This window comes from Budorcas taxicolor, chromosome 8, assembly GCF_023091745.1.
Source record: "Budorcas taxicolor isolate Tak-1 chromosome 8, Takin1.1, whole genome shotgun sequence".
Taxonomy (NCBI): domain Eukaryota; kingdom Metazoa; phylum Chordata; class Mammalia; order Artiodactyla; family Bovidae; genus Budorcas; species Budorcas taxicolor.
Window position 1 is genome coordinate 14514127 of NC_068917.1, and position 14361 is coordinate 14528487.

The following is a 14361-nucleotide window of genomic DNA, read 5'->3' on the forward strand; positions in this document are numbered from 1 at the left end:
GCGCGCCGCTCCCAGGCGTCCTCGCAAGGTCGCTTTGCAGAGCGGGAGCGCGCGTAAGTGACAAGACCCTGGTTCGGGTGCGCGCCGACTCCTGCTGCCTTGGTATCAGCAGCGACATGTCGGGGTATACGCCCGACGAGAAGCTGCGGCTGCAGCAGCTGCGAGAGCTAAGAAGGCGATGGCTGAAAGATCAGGAGCTGAGCCCCCGGGAACCGGTGCTGCCTCCGCGGAGAGTGTCGCCTGTGGAGCGATTCTGGAATAAATTTTTGCAAGACGGAGCTCTCTGGAAGAACGTGGTGAGTGACCGCCCTCCCCAGCCCCCACCCACTCTCGTCCCATCGCAGTCCACGGCCTGGCTGCTGAGACAACCTGTTCGCTATAGCCGCGTTAAGGACTAACTCGCTCTGCCCCCGGAAGTTCCCCAAGGGAGAGTCAGGTTCAGTGGAGACTTAGGCTTGTCTGGGACTCCCTCTGGTCCCAAGAGTCATGCGCTGGAAGTCAGGAGTTCCGAGCTTGTGTGGCTTTGGGGATTGTCTTGCCCTTTGTCTCTCAAGTGTGATGAGAAGGAGGCGAATCTTTGCCTAGATTATACAGGACGCTACAGGTTTGGCTTTCTTTTGACTGGGGAAACTTTTCCTCAGAAGGATGGCCAAGGATTCACTAGAGTTAAAATTCAATGATTTTAGTATCCAAGGACACTTGTGTGATTTTTGAGGTTGAGATTACACAGACCAACTAACACTACACTCGACTACCCGAAAGCAGGATAATCCTTTAGCTGGTAATGCAGCTCCATGTTAATTACTGTAAAAGAAGAGGTCCTGTTGATATGCTGTTGATAGCTGTGAAAAGAAGAGAAGTGAAAAGCAAAGGAGAAAAGGAAAGATATACTCATTTGAATGCAGAGTTCCAAAGAATAGCAAGGAGAGATAAGAAAGCCTTCCTCAGTGGTTCCTGCAAAGAAATAGAGGAAAACAATAGAATGGGAAAGACTAGAGATCTCTTCAAGAAAATTAGTGATACTAAGGGAACATTTCATGCAAAGATGGGCTCAATAAAGGACAGAAATAGTATGGACCTAACAAAAGCAGAAGATATTAAGAAGAGGTGGCAGAATACACAGAGGAACTGTACAAAAGGGATCTTCACGACCCAGATAATCACGATGGTGTGATCACTCACCTAGAGCCAGACATCCTTGAATGTGAAGTCAAGTGGGCCTTAGGAAACATCACTATGAACAAAGCTTGTGGAGGTGATGGAATTCCAGTTGAGCTATTTCAAATCCTAAAAGATGATGCTGTGCCAGCAAATTTGGAAATCTCAGCAGTGGCCACGGGATTGGAAAAGCTCAGTTTTCATTCCAATCCCTAAGAAAGGCAATGCCAAAGAATACTCAAACTACTGCACAATTGCACTCTTCTCACTCGCTAGTAAAGTAATGCTCAAAATTCTCCAAGCCAGCTTCAACAATACGGGAACCATGAAATTCCAGATGTTCAAGCTGGTTTTAGAAAAGGCAGAGGAACCAGAGATCAAATTGCCAACATCCGCTGGATCATCGAAAAAGCAAGAGAGTTCCAGAAAATCGTCTACTTCTGCTTTCTGGACTATGCCAAAGCCTTTGACTGTGTGGATCACAATAAACTGTGGAAAATTCTTCAAGAGATGGGAATATCAGACCACCTGGCCTGCCTTTTGAGAAATCTGTATGCAGGTCACGAAACAACAGTTAGAACTGGGCGTGGAACAACAGACTGGTTCCAAATTGGGAAAGGAGTACGTGAAGGCTGTATATTGTCACCCTGTTTATTTAACTTATATGCAGAGTACATCATGAGAAACGCTAGGCTGGATGAAGCACGAGCTGTATTCGAGATTGCCAGGAGAAATATCAAAACCTCAGATATGCAGATGACACCACTCATATGGCAGAAAGTGAAAAGGAACTAAAAAGCCTCTTGATGAAAGTGAAGGAGGAGAGTGAAAAAGTTGGCTTAAAGCTCAACATTCAGAAAACGAAGATCATGGCATCTGGTCCCATCACTTCATGGGAAATAGATAGGGAAACAGTGGAAACAGTGTCAGATTTTATTTTGGGGGGGCTCCAAAATCACTGCAGATGGTGACTGCAGCCATGAAATTAAAAGACGCTTACTGCTTGGAAGGAAAGTTATGACCAACCTAGACAGCATATTAAAAAGCAGAGACATTACTTTGCCAAAAAGGTCCGTCTAGTCAAGGCTATGGTTTTTCCGGTAGTCATGTATGGACATGAGAGTTGGCCTAAAAAGAAAGCTGAGTGCCGAAGAATTGATGTTTTTGAACTGTGGTGTTGGAGAAGACTCTTGAGAGTCCCTTGGACTGCAAGGAGATCCAACCAGTCCATCCTAAAAGAGATCAGTCCTGAGTGTTCATTGGAAGGACTGATGCTGAAGCTGAAACTCCAGTACTTTGGCCACCTGATGCAAAGAGCCGACTCATTTGAAAAGACCTTGATGCTGGGAAAGATTGGAGGCGGAAGGAGAAGGGGACGACAGAGGATGAGGTGGTTGGATGGCATCACCGACTTGATGGACATGAGTTTGAGTCAGCTCCGGGAGTTGATGATGGACAGGGAGGCCTGGCATGCTGCAGTCCATAGCGTTGCAAAGAGTCAGACATGACTGAGTGACTGAACTGAACTGAACTTCCTTAACCACCAATATGTACATTTAACACATTCTTTTGTTTTAGAATGGCATTCCTGGACTTTACTCTGCAGAAAATCATTCAAGTGTTGTCTTTATTTTCGGGGTCTCTTCACATTTTCTTGGAGCTGTTGTTAAATCACATCAGTTACGGGTGATGAATACTGTATCTCAGAATTCCTTGGGACTTTGCCTAAAAATAGTGGTAATAAGTAACGCTTGGGTGCTTACTTTGTGCCTGGCACTTTTATGTGTGTTAAAACTTAAGTTTTTACTGCTGTAATGTAGAAAACTTTTCTCATCCTCATTGTAAATGTGTGGAAATGGAGACCTACAAAATTCAGTGATTTACCTATGGTCACAGGGCTAGTAATTGAAGGAGTTCACTTTGAAATCCATGTGTATCTACTTTCTTACTGTGCTACAAAGTCTGGTGCAAATTTTTCAAAGAATGTATTCAGTGCGAATGTATGGTGGTAAAATTCAACCCTCCTCCCCTCTCCCACTTTGTATCTCTGATATTACTCACTGGCAGCCACTGATTGCAAGTTGACAGCCAGTGATTTAAGGAAATAATCGTTTGTTGAAATCTGTCTTACCTTACTTAGAGTTAACGTTTTCTTCCATAATCATATCTCTTATAGCACTTATAATGTAGATTATCCATTCCCTGAAAGGATAGGTCTCTTTCACTGAAATTGGCTGCCATGGAAAAACTCCACTTTTAGCTGTCTTTTGCCTTTCTTTTTAAAAACAACGTGTGTTTAAAGGCACCTCAAAGTGAGCTTAGGCCACCCTTATCCCGGTAGGTAAAACATTCTTTTTCCAGCTTTAGTGTACTCAAGGTTGTCCAACCTACACATGGAATGATACAAATGGTGTTGATCATGCATATCTGAAGTTGATAAATCAGGGAAATGACTTTACCTGAAAATTCTGTAGTTTTGATTACTCTGGTTAAATCCGTTTTTAATGCCATATTTTATCATAAATTTATATTAAGGATATTTTTAGAAGTCTTTTTAAAGGCATACATCTATGCATATATTACTGTAGTTTGGCAAAAAAAAAAGTGAGAAATCTATTTATTTCATGTATTTTTTTTCTCCCCCAGATCTATAAGACATACCGACACAGTATCTTTGCTTTTACTCATGTACTTATTCCTGTCTGGATTATTCATTATTATCTCAAGTATCATGTGACTGTAAGTATGCTTTAAGTATGTGTTTTTCAGAATTTATTTATTTTAAACAATACTTGTTTATTTAAGTGTGTTTGACTGCGCTGGGTCTTTGTTGCTGTGGGCAGGCTTTCTCTAGGTGCAGCGAGTGGGGGCTGCTCTCTGTTGCAGTGCACTGGCTTCTTGTGGTGGTGGCTTCTCTTGTTGTGAAGGACAGGCTCCAGGGCAGTGGGCTCAGTAGTTGTAGCACATAGGCTAAGTTGCCCCCTGGCAACTGGGATCTTCCCCGACCAGGGTTGGAACTTGTGTCCCTGGCATTGACAGGCAAATTCATTACTGGACCACCAGGGAAATCCCAGAAGATACTGTTAATATTGCACAAAATTATTTCCTCTAAGGGTTTGCCTTACCCTCTTCTACTTAGTTGAAATAATCTGCCACTTATAACTTGGTCTTGAATTACTTTGAATCTTTTCAGTAGATGGCTTAATGAAACTTAACTAATGCATGGTTTTTCAGAAAGTTAATTTTTAAAAATAATTGTATTTGTTTATTATTTTTGGCGGTGCTGGGTCTCCATTGCTACACTGGCTTTTCTTGCGGGGGCGTTTTCTAGTTGCAGCATGCAGGCTTCTCATTGCAGTGGCTTCTCTTGTTGCAGAGCACAGCCTTGAGGGTGCGCATGCTTCAGTATTTGTGATGCACGGGCATCCCCGCAGCATGTAGGATCTTCCCCGATCAGGGATCGAATCCATGTCTCCTGCAGTGGCAGGCTGATGCATTTAACACAGAGCCACTAGGAATGTCCCAGAAATTTTATATTAGTTGGTTACAACTTGAATCGTATTTCCTCATAGAAATGATGTTTTAATGATCAGGAATGTAGTTGATCTAATAATACTGGTGCAAAATTAGGGTCCTGAGTCTGGAAAGGAGAACAGAATTTCTGCTCCTTTTTTATTGAGCACAGATCTGATATAAGATAGAATTCAAAATGGATAAAGGTCTTTGTCATCATTTCCTTTTCCTTTGTTCTATCTGGTTTTTCACAACTTACTTTCTTTAGAATTCAGTGTGTCCAGAACATCTGCATGTGATGATTGAACTCAGCCTGTTGCCTTATTTTAAAGGTTCAGGATACCTTGGTGGGAGCTCTCCAGGTGGCACTAGCAGTAAAGAACCTGCCTGCCAATGCTGGAGACATGAGACACGGGTTTGATCCCTGGGTCAGGAGGATCCCCTGGAGGAGGGCACGGCAGCCCACTCCGGTATTCTTGCCTGGAGAATCCCATGGACAGAGGAGCCTGGTGTGGGCTACAGTCCATAGGGTCGCAAAGAGTTGGACACGACTGAAGCAACTTAGCATAGCATATCTTGGTGTAGGGTGTTACATCCCAGGCATGGTGAGAAAAGAGTACATTTCAGGGAGTGGAATGGAAGAAGAGTGGTGATAGTTGCCTGCCCAGCGTGGAGTCTTATAACCCAAAGAGTGAGGAGGATATTCTTGTACCCAGTGATGAATGTTAGGTCCTGAATGGGTGGGGGGTTGGGGGTTGATGAGTGTATCTGTTTGGATAGCTGCAGCAGCAGCAACCTGGGGTAGGAGATTGGAACCTAAGCATGGAGAGGAGGACATCAGGGAGAAGTGTGGTTTGGGGCAGTGATGGAGTTGGCAAGCCAGAGTAAAGTGTCAGAACCTGAATGAGGTAAGGAGGTTATTTATACTGGCATGTGGTGGTGGTGATGATAGGAGGTTGGTTTTATGCATGTTGAATTCTATGTGGCAGGCAGTGAGAAGCTTTCCACTTTTAAATAGGAGAGTGAGTTGATAAAGTGATATATGTAAGTCTCCTACATATGAACGAATTCCATTCTGAGAGCACATTCATTAAATCCAGTTGTTTTTTTTTTAAGTCCAACCAAGTTAGCCTAGGTACCCAACTAACACAGTGGTCTATGAAGTACTGTACTGTAATAGGTTTATAGTATTTTTCACACAAATAATACATAAAAGTGACAGTGAACAACAAAAGTACCTTGAAAAGTACAGGAGTACAGTATAACAGCTGACATACAGGGGCTGGCATCAGGTGAATGAGTAAGGAGTTACTAACTGGAGGAGGGAGAGGGGGTGGAAGATGATAGGGCTGAAGGATTATCAGCAATAGGAGATGGAGGGCAAGCTGCGATTTCACTCAGGCCTTAGGTGATTGGACATGCAGACACATTTACATCTTTGAAATTTTGTAACTTGAAGGTTTGTGTGTAGGAGGCTTGATCTGTTTTGGAAACAGCGACTTTATTTTCTTGGGCTGAAAAATCACTGCAGACTCCTTGGAAGAAAAGCTGTGACCAACCTAGATAGCATATTAAAAAGCAGAGACATTACTTTGCCAACAAAGGTCCGTCTAGTCAAAGCTATAGTTTTTCCAGTAGTCATGTATGGATGTGAGAGTTGGACCATAAAGAAAGCTGAGCACTGAAGAACTGATGCTTCTGAACTGTGGTGTTGGAGAAGACTCTTGAGAGTCCCTTGGACTGCGAGGAGATCCAATCAATCAATCCTAAAGGAAATCAGTCCTGAATATTCATTGGAAGGACTGATGCTGAAGCTCCAGTACTTTGGCCACCTGATGCAAAGAACTGACTCACTAGAAAAGACCCTGATGCTGGGAAAGAGTGAAGACAGGAGGAGAAGGGGATAACAGAGGATGAGATGGTTGGATGGTATCACTAGCTCAATGGACAAGAGTTTGAGCAAGCTCTGGGAGTTGGTAATGGACAGAGAAGCCTGGCATGCTGCAGTCCATGGGGTCGCAGAGAGTCAGACACAACTGAGCGACTGAACTGAACTCATCTATTTAGGAAAACATAAAAACGTAGAACTGTAGGGCGAGTTGGAGGGAGGAAAGTACTGATGTCAGGCAAATCAGCAGAGGCTGTTGCAGTTTACTAGATGTTAGTTGATGAGAATCTGATTAGGGCATAGATAATAGGAATGAAAAAGTAGTGAGCCAGAAGATACTTTTTAAATAAATAACCCAGGGTGGGGATGAAATAAAATTTCACAGTCATTTTGACTCTAAAATTCTTAGCCTTGAAAGTTCAGGGAAGCAAAATTTGCCACTTCGCAATCTCTCTTTGGCATGCAGATTAAAATGACACGCTGCTACTGCTAAGTCACTTCAGTCGTTTCCGACTCTGTGCGACCCCACAGACGGCAGCGCACCAGGCTCCCCCGTCCCTGGGATTCTCCAGGCAAGAGTATTGGAGTGGGGTGCCATTGCCTTCTCCGAAAATGACATAAGCCACTCCCATTATGTTTCTAATGGACAGTGTTAGACGAGAGATAGAGCTTCCCTGGTGGCTCAGATGGTGAAGAATGTGCCTGCAATGCAAGAGACTCCGGTTTAGTCCCTGGGTCAGAATGATCCCCTGGAGAATCCCCTGGAAAAGGGAATGGCTACCCACTCCAGTATTCTTGTCTGGAGAAATTCCATGGACAGAGGAGCCTGGCGGGCTACAGTCTATCAGGTCACAAGAGTTGGTCAAGACTGAGCAACTAACACTTTCACTAACTTCTTAAAATAATGTAGATTAGAAGACCTGTTCCAAGAACGGAACTATTACCATAGATAACTATAATATGAACTCTAGATGTGGTAGACAGGAAGGAACCTAGCAAAGGCTATTGAAATCCCCTACTGTGTCCCATCGTCTCTCATGGTCCAGCAGACGTTTGTTTCCCAAATTTTTGCTTTTCCATCTCCATGTGAATTGCCTTCCTCTCCAATTAAGTCCCAAACACTTACTCCCAGCGTCTGCTTTTGCCTTTAGCCTAAGATGGTATTTAACTCATTTGGGGAGTTACTTGGTTCTCCTGGGTCTCTCTGATGTGTAGATGTTACTGAATTTTGTTTGCTTTTCTCCTATTAATCTGTCTCATGTCAACTTAATTCTTAGACCAACCAGCAGAGCCTAGAAAGGTAAAGGAAAATTTCTTCCTCCACACTAAAGTTATAAGTAGGACTTTGTAAAGGAGGGCTTTCTGGGATGGGGAGGAAGTAACTTTGCTTAGGCGCATGTGCTGCCCTGTCAGTGTCCGTGGCAGTCTGAGTGGACATGGGCTGTCTGACATGGTAGAAACATGAGATGAGTGGAGGCCAGTGGGAATGAAGAGTTGGGGGTTAGTGTTTCACTTTAGAAACCAACAGAAAATCTTTCTTCAGCCACTAAAAGGGGGCAAACAATGTATGGCTAAGGTCAGAGTGTAGTTTACATTTCTGTCACTGATGAGCTTAGACAAAGTTTTATATTCATGTTCACTTACACGTCCACAGCCCGCTTTATATCATGATGGTGGTGGTTTAGTCACTAAGTCGTGTCCAACTCTTGTGACACTATGGACTGCAGCGCACCAGGCTCTTCTGTCCATGGGAATCTCCAGGCAAGATTACTGGGGTGGGTTGCCATTTCCTTCTCCAGAGGATCTTCCCAACCCAAGAATCAAACCTGGGTCTTCTGCACTGCAGGCAGATTCTTTACTGACTGAGCTATGAGGGTAGCCTTGTATCATTATACCTCTTATATTTTTCAATGTCTTAACATGCAGGACCCTAGAGAAGAAAAAAATGTTACTGTCTGTGAAATTTTTTTTAAACATCTAAGAGTGGTGTTTATGTGCAGGAATAACTGTTCCAGTTACCCGAAATATAAATTAATATTCAATTTCTTAGTTTCAAATTTAAAACCTTTTCTTAATTTTTTAAATTCAATTTTAAAATTCTGTTAACTAGACATACATCTAGTGAAATATGAACAGTCTCTTTTCTATGTTCTTATTATCTTTGGATAATTCAAATTGAATTTCCATAAAACAATTCCACTTACAAACATCATCAAATTCTCTTAAATGTTTTAAGCTGAATTTATATATTTTATATATTCAGTTTTATTTTTAAGTATTTATGACAGGGGTCCCAACCTCAGGACCAACCTCCAGGTTCTAATGCCTAATGATCTGAGATGGAGCTGATGTAATAATAATAGAAATAAAGTGACAGTGAATGTAATGTGCTTGAATCATCCTGAAACCACTCCCCGCCTCACCCCCCTGGAAAAATTATCTTCCAGGAAACTGACTCCAGGTGCCAAAAATGTTGGGGACTGCTGAATTTTATAGGACACGTTAATGACCTTTAAAAGGAAAATCTTTTTAAATTTAAAATTCACACATCTAAATGCATTTTAACTAGAATCCTTATTAAATTTGACATTCACCTGTTTATATCGTGGCTTAATTTACCTTGTCATAGCTATATTTAACTGAATATTTCTAGGGTGGAAAAAATACTTATCTCCTCAGAGAAAAAGATTTTAACTACCTGCAGTTGCTAGGTTGAGAATTTGAGCCATTAATATGGTGGCTTATCTGAGGAATTCATACTTCTAGATGATTTTTCCTGGACAGATGGACATAATTAAAGGTTTTGTGTCAGTAGATGTCCACAGGCCTCTCCTTTACTTTATTCCTTCTCTTGGTTTGGGTAGGCCTGCATCCTCAGTACTGTTACAGCCAGTTCACTTCAGCTAATACCTTTATGCTGCATTAAACTGAGCATTCTCTGTGAAGATATTTCAGTATCTTCTTGCCTCTGGCTGCAGTTTTGAGAGACATTCGAATGTCCTCACATTGTTTTATGAGTTTCTCTCCTGCTTTTGGTTCCAGTTTGCCTAAGTCTTACATCATGCCAATAATCTTTTAAATGTTTGGTGTGGTATCTTGTACAGATGTGTGTGCTTAATAAGTACGTTTACTTAGCACTTCCTGTGTGCAAGGCACTACAGCACTAAGCAAGGCAGATTGAGTCCCTGTCTTCAGGAAATGTTTGTTCTAGTCTTGGAGACTGGCAGTAAATAGGTAAGGAAATGTTGTAAGTTAATGTTACAGCAGGTGGTTAAGTCCGTAGAAGAAAACCTTAAGGGTAGAAGACTAGAGAATGACAGGGACTGCTATTCAAATTAAGCTTCTTTGAGGAAATGCTCTTTGAAAAACGTTAGTGAACTGGGGATATGGAGAAAAGCATTTCAGGCAGAGCAATCATGAAGTGGGAGGGTTCTGAGGCACAGGCAGGCCCCACAGAGTGTCCTAACGCAGAGGAGCCCCTGCAAGCACAGTGCAGGCGGTGGGGTGGGGCAGGTAGCATGAGATCAGAGAGCTGGCCAAGGACGCTGGCTTTTTTCCCTTAAGAATTGTGACAGTTGAGCAGAGGAGTGATGCATCTCAATCACTGTAGGAACTTCCGTGGTGGTCCATTGGTTAGGACTCTGAGCTCCCAACGCAGAGGGCCTAGGTTCGATCCTTGGTCAGGGAGCTAGATCCCATATACTGCAGCTAAGAGCCCGCATGCCACAACTAAAGACCCTGCGTGCTGCAACTAAGACCCAGTGCAGCCAAGTAAATATTAAAAAAAAAAATCACTCTACTCTTTCTGCAGTGTGGAGAGTAGACGGTAGGAGAGCACACGTGGAAGCCAGGAGACTAGTAGGTGAAAAAATGGTAGCAGCCTGGACGAGGGTAGCAGTATATTAGAAGTGGTGAGAAGCTCTTAGATTCAGGATAAATCCTCAAGGGGGAGTCAGCAGGATCTGCCAAGCAGTCAGGGTTTTTGGCCTTTGTAACTAGGAGAATGAAAGTGCTGTTGCAGAGATAGAGAATAGTTTGGGGCTGAGGGATGTTAAGTGATGGGCCTGGTTAAGTTTGCAATGCCTGTTTGATCAAGTAGATCTTGAGTAAATAATTGAATGTATGAGCCTGAAGCTTAGTAAAAGTTTGGGATATGATCGATGTATTTTAGAAAAAACTCTAAAACCATAATTAACAGAGAATTACTTTTATTGCAGACAAAACCATATACCATCGTTGAAAAGAAGCCCAGAATATTTCCAGTAAGTCTTAAAACATCTATTTTCTCTTTTGCTTATATTTCTCTCTCCCTTCCCAAATGATCATTAGACTAAAATTCTTCTTGCTGAAAGTTTTAAGTACCTATTGCATACTCTTAAAAAGAAAGGTGGGGGGGGGGAATAGCGTGATGTACCAATTGGAGTTAAACCTGGGACATGGGCACATTCTCTTCACTCTGGCTGTAAAACTTGTGTGACTTTTGTAGTCCTAAAGTGAATTGAAAGTCCCAGTAGTTGTTCACTGGTGCCCTGTTTCATGTGGGTTAAGGAATTAGGGCACTGTCCTGAGCAGACACCTGGGCATTGCAAGAGCAACTGAATTCTTCTTTTATTATTTCCAAACTTATTATCATTTCCTGTGATAGTTTGACCATAGCCTCTCCATATGTGAATTTAAAATGTTATTGTGTGCTTTAAATTGTACACTGTGGATATGTAGGCTATAAACCTAATTTAAAATGATTCTTTTTACCATTAAAAGGTTACTTATTAGTCAGTTGGTATTTTGCTGGCTGTTCATGAGGTTATTGTTTAGCAGAGTCAAATACATGTTATGTTCTTTTCTCATTTCTAGTCACAGATAATTAATTACCATCAATCTCTAAGTTATGTACTTCTAGAAAACAAAACTGTAGATTCTTGCTTCCATCAGATGACATAGTCACAATAATCCATTGACAACTGCAGTCGAAGGGAATTTTAGGGAGAACCACCAAAATTGGCTAACTCTTCCAGCTGGAATTCTGCTTTAGGAAATAGGAGATTTCTTCTGTATTTGTGTATAATTGGTGTTTGTCAGTGCCCAGTTCAGTTCAGTCGCTCAGTTGTGTGCGACTCTTTGTGACCCCATGAATTGCAGCACGCCAGGCCTCCCCGTCCATCACCATCTCCCGGAGTTCACTCAAACTCACATCATCGAGTCGGTGATGCCATCCAGCCATCTCATCCCCTGTCGTCCCCTTCTCCTCCTGCCCCCAATCCCTCCCAGCATCAGAGTCTTTTCCAATGAGTCAGCTCTTCGCATGAGGTGGCCAAAGTACTGGAGTTTCAGCTTTAGCATCATTCCTTCCAGAGAACACCCAGGGCTGATGTCCTTTAGAATGGACTGGTTGGATCTCCTTGCAGTCCAAGGGACTCTCAAGAGTCTTCTCCAACACCACAGTTCAAAAGCATCAATTCCCTTGGTTCTGAAACCCCGCTGGTCAAACACTGTGAAGACTCCTAACCCCTGTGTGTGGGAAGTTACTTGAATGGGACTGATTTTGCTTCCGGAGGAAACACTTTTGTTCATTGTTCTTCCTGACTCCTGGCGGGGGAGCGCCATGGAGGCGCATCCTTTGTTTTCCTTTATCAATCTAGACCACATCTAAAATGAGGACTGGGAAATATGCCCTTCTTAGGGTTGTACAGCCTTTAAAGTCTACCTCAGGTTCACAGAAGGTTGAGGGCCAGAGAAAACAATCGCAGGCTTTTGTTTCGTATGTTTGGTTCCTTAGACCATCTAATTCTCACAATTGGCAGGCATGGAAAGAAAAACCTGGTAGAAGTCTATGTGCTTCTAGTCAGTCCCACCTGCCAGTATCTGTGGTTTGTACACATAGTTACCAGGTTCTTTCATTCCATTGTCCTCACCCTGCCGCCTCTCTACTCAGTGGCAGCCATGTGGAAGCCACTGAGACATACTGTGGCTCAAAGGCTACCTTGGCTTCAGTCTGATCTTTGCATGGTGCTGGGTCCCTGTGTTGACTCAGCTTTATGGGCTTCTCAGAATCTTCTCAGTGTCAGCTCCTACTCTTTAGAGATTCAGAAACAATCCATCTGATTTTCTAATATTGCATGGTCCTGAATTTTTAGATTCTTATTTTTATTTCTCTTCTCAAATCAGCCACTTCTTACCTGGGCTTACATTTCTTAAAGTACATTCCTAAGGCAGCCATTAGTGTACTGGTTAAACCCATACTATAACTTTTTTCCAGGTACTTCTCCTAGAACCTCTAAGTTATTGGTGCTTCTAAGTGATTAGTGCCTTTTGTTTCCATCTATTAGCCTCCAGTGCCCGTGGCTTGAAGCCAGACTGCTAAGCCAGTGCCATGTAGATAAATTTGTATTACAGCAGCATTCATACCAGTTCAGGTTATTAATTTCTGTGTAAGGGTAAAGCTAGCTGTGGTAACAGGTTTTCCCCAAAATATATACTGGCTTACACTAATACAAGTTTATAGTCCTGAGCAACCAGGACAGGGAATGGCAGGTGGTAATGGGATAATTCTGCCCTACTCAGTCAATTCATGGACTGTCGGGCTTATGGAATCTGCTATCTTAAACAGAGAGCTGAAATGAAAGCTAAGTACTTTGCCTAAAATTATACAGCTTGTCAGTGGAAGGTTCCAGGATTCACACTACTTGGTTCTAGCTTTGAAGTCCCTTCCTGTTCTGTGACACACGCTGTATCTAGGTTTGGAAAGTTAGACAGCTGGACCAGCTGCCTAGGCAAAGTTTGCAGGTCTGTCTTTAATACCTGTTCTGAGCCAAACAGTAAACTGGTCGCTGCCTACCATATTTAGTTGCTGGGAATATATACCACCTTGTATTGAAGTGATGGAGAAGGAAATGGCAACCCACTCCAGTATTCTTGCCTGGAGAATCCCATGGACAGAGGAGCCTGGTGGGCTACAGTCCACGGGGTTGCAAAGAGTCGGACACGACTGAGCGACTTCACTTTCTTTCTTTCTATTGAAGTGAAGCTGTTTCCCTACAACTTCTTTCTAGGGCTTCTCCTATTTTTTGGGGCCAAGCAAATAAAGGTCATCCTTCTGTCACTTTGTAAAGACAACTTTCATGTTCTTTGTGGTCGTTTGGTTCGAGTAAAACTTCCCCTATTTGTTCCTTATTCCTTAAGATTTTGGATACTGCTTTCTTATCTTCAGACAGCTTCTATTTTACCTATGTCATTTTTAAAGTTTGAATGCCAGAACTGAGCTAGGTTTTCCAGATGAGCTCAGAGGGGAACTGTTACCTCTGCTGACAAGATTTATCACTAATGCACCTTTGTTTTTCTAGGGTGATACAATTCTGGAGACTGGAGAAGTAATCCCACCCATGAAAGAATTTCCTGATCAACATCATTGAAGATTACTTTAAAATTTCAAAGGTGTATGAGCCTAAGTTTGTTGCTACATTACCAACTTATTGAAAGTATTTTCTGGAAAAGTAATAAAATTTACTCACTTATGTGTCATCTGTTTCTTCCCAACCTATGCCATTCTCTCTGTACAATTTGAGACTGAATTATCTAACAATAAGTAAAAACTGGACAGGCTAAATAAAAATAATATGGTCAGTCACCTACTTTTTCTGGCCATTTTTAATCTGGAAAACAGAACGTAGAAAATTGTTTAGTCACATGACAGTTTTTTCTTACACTGTACTTAATCTAGTTGATGTGAAGGTATACAACGGAATGAAATGTTGCAGTAAAAATAAGAACAAATTACAGCACACTTTGTTTTAACGGCTTTCTGG

General features: G+C 42.3%; 1 protein-coding gene across 1 annotated transcript; it reads left to right on the forward strand.

Moving 5' to 3' along the window:
* On the forward strand, nt 1–14070 carry NDUFB6 (NADH:ubiquinone oxidoreductase subunit B6). Its single transcript, XM_052644955.1, has 4 exons — nt 1–296; nt 3805–3897; nt 10777–10821; nt 13900–14070. The coding sequence occupies exons 1-4, from the start codon at nt 117–119 to the stop codon at nt 13966–13968; spliced, it is 387 nt and encodes a 128-aa protein (XP_052500915.1). The 5' UTR covers nt 1–116; the 3' UTR covers nt 13969–14070.
* Nucleotides 14071–14361: the final 291 nt, after the last annotated feature.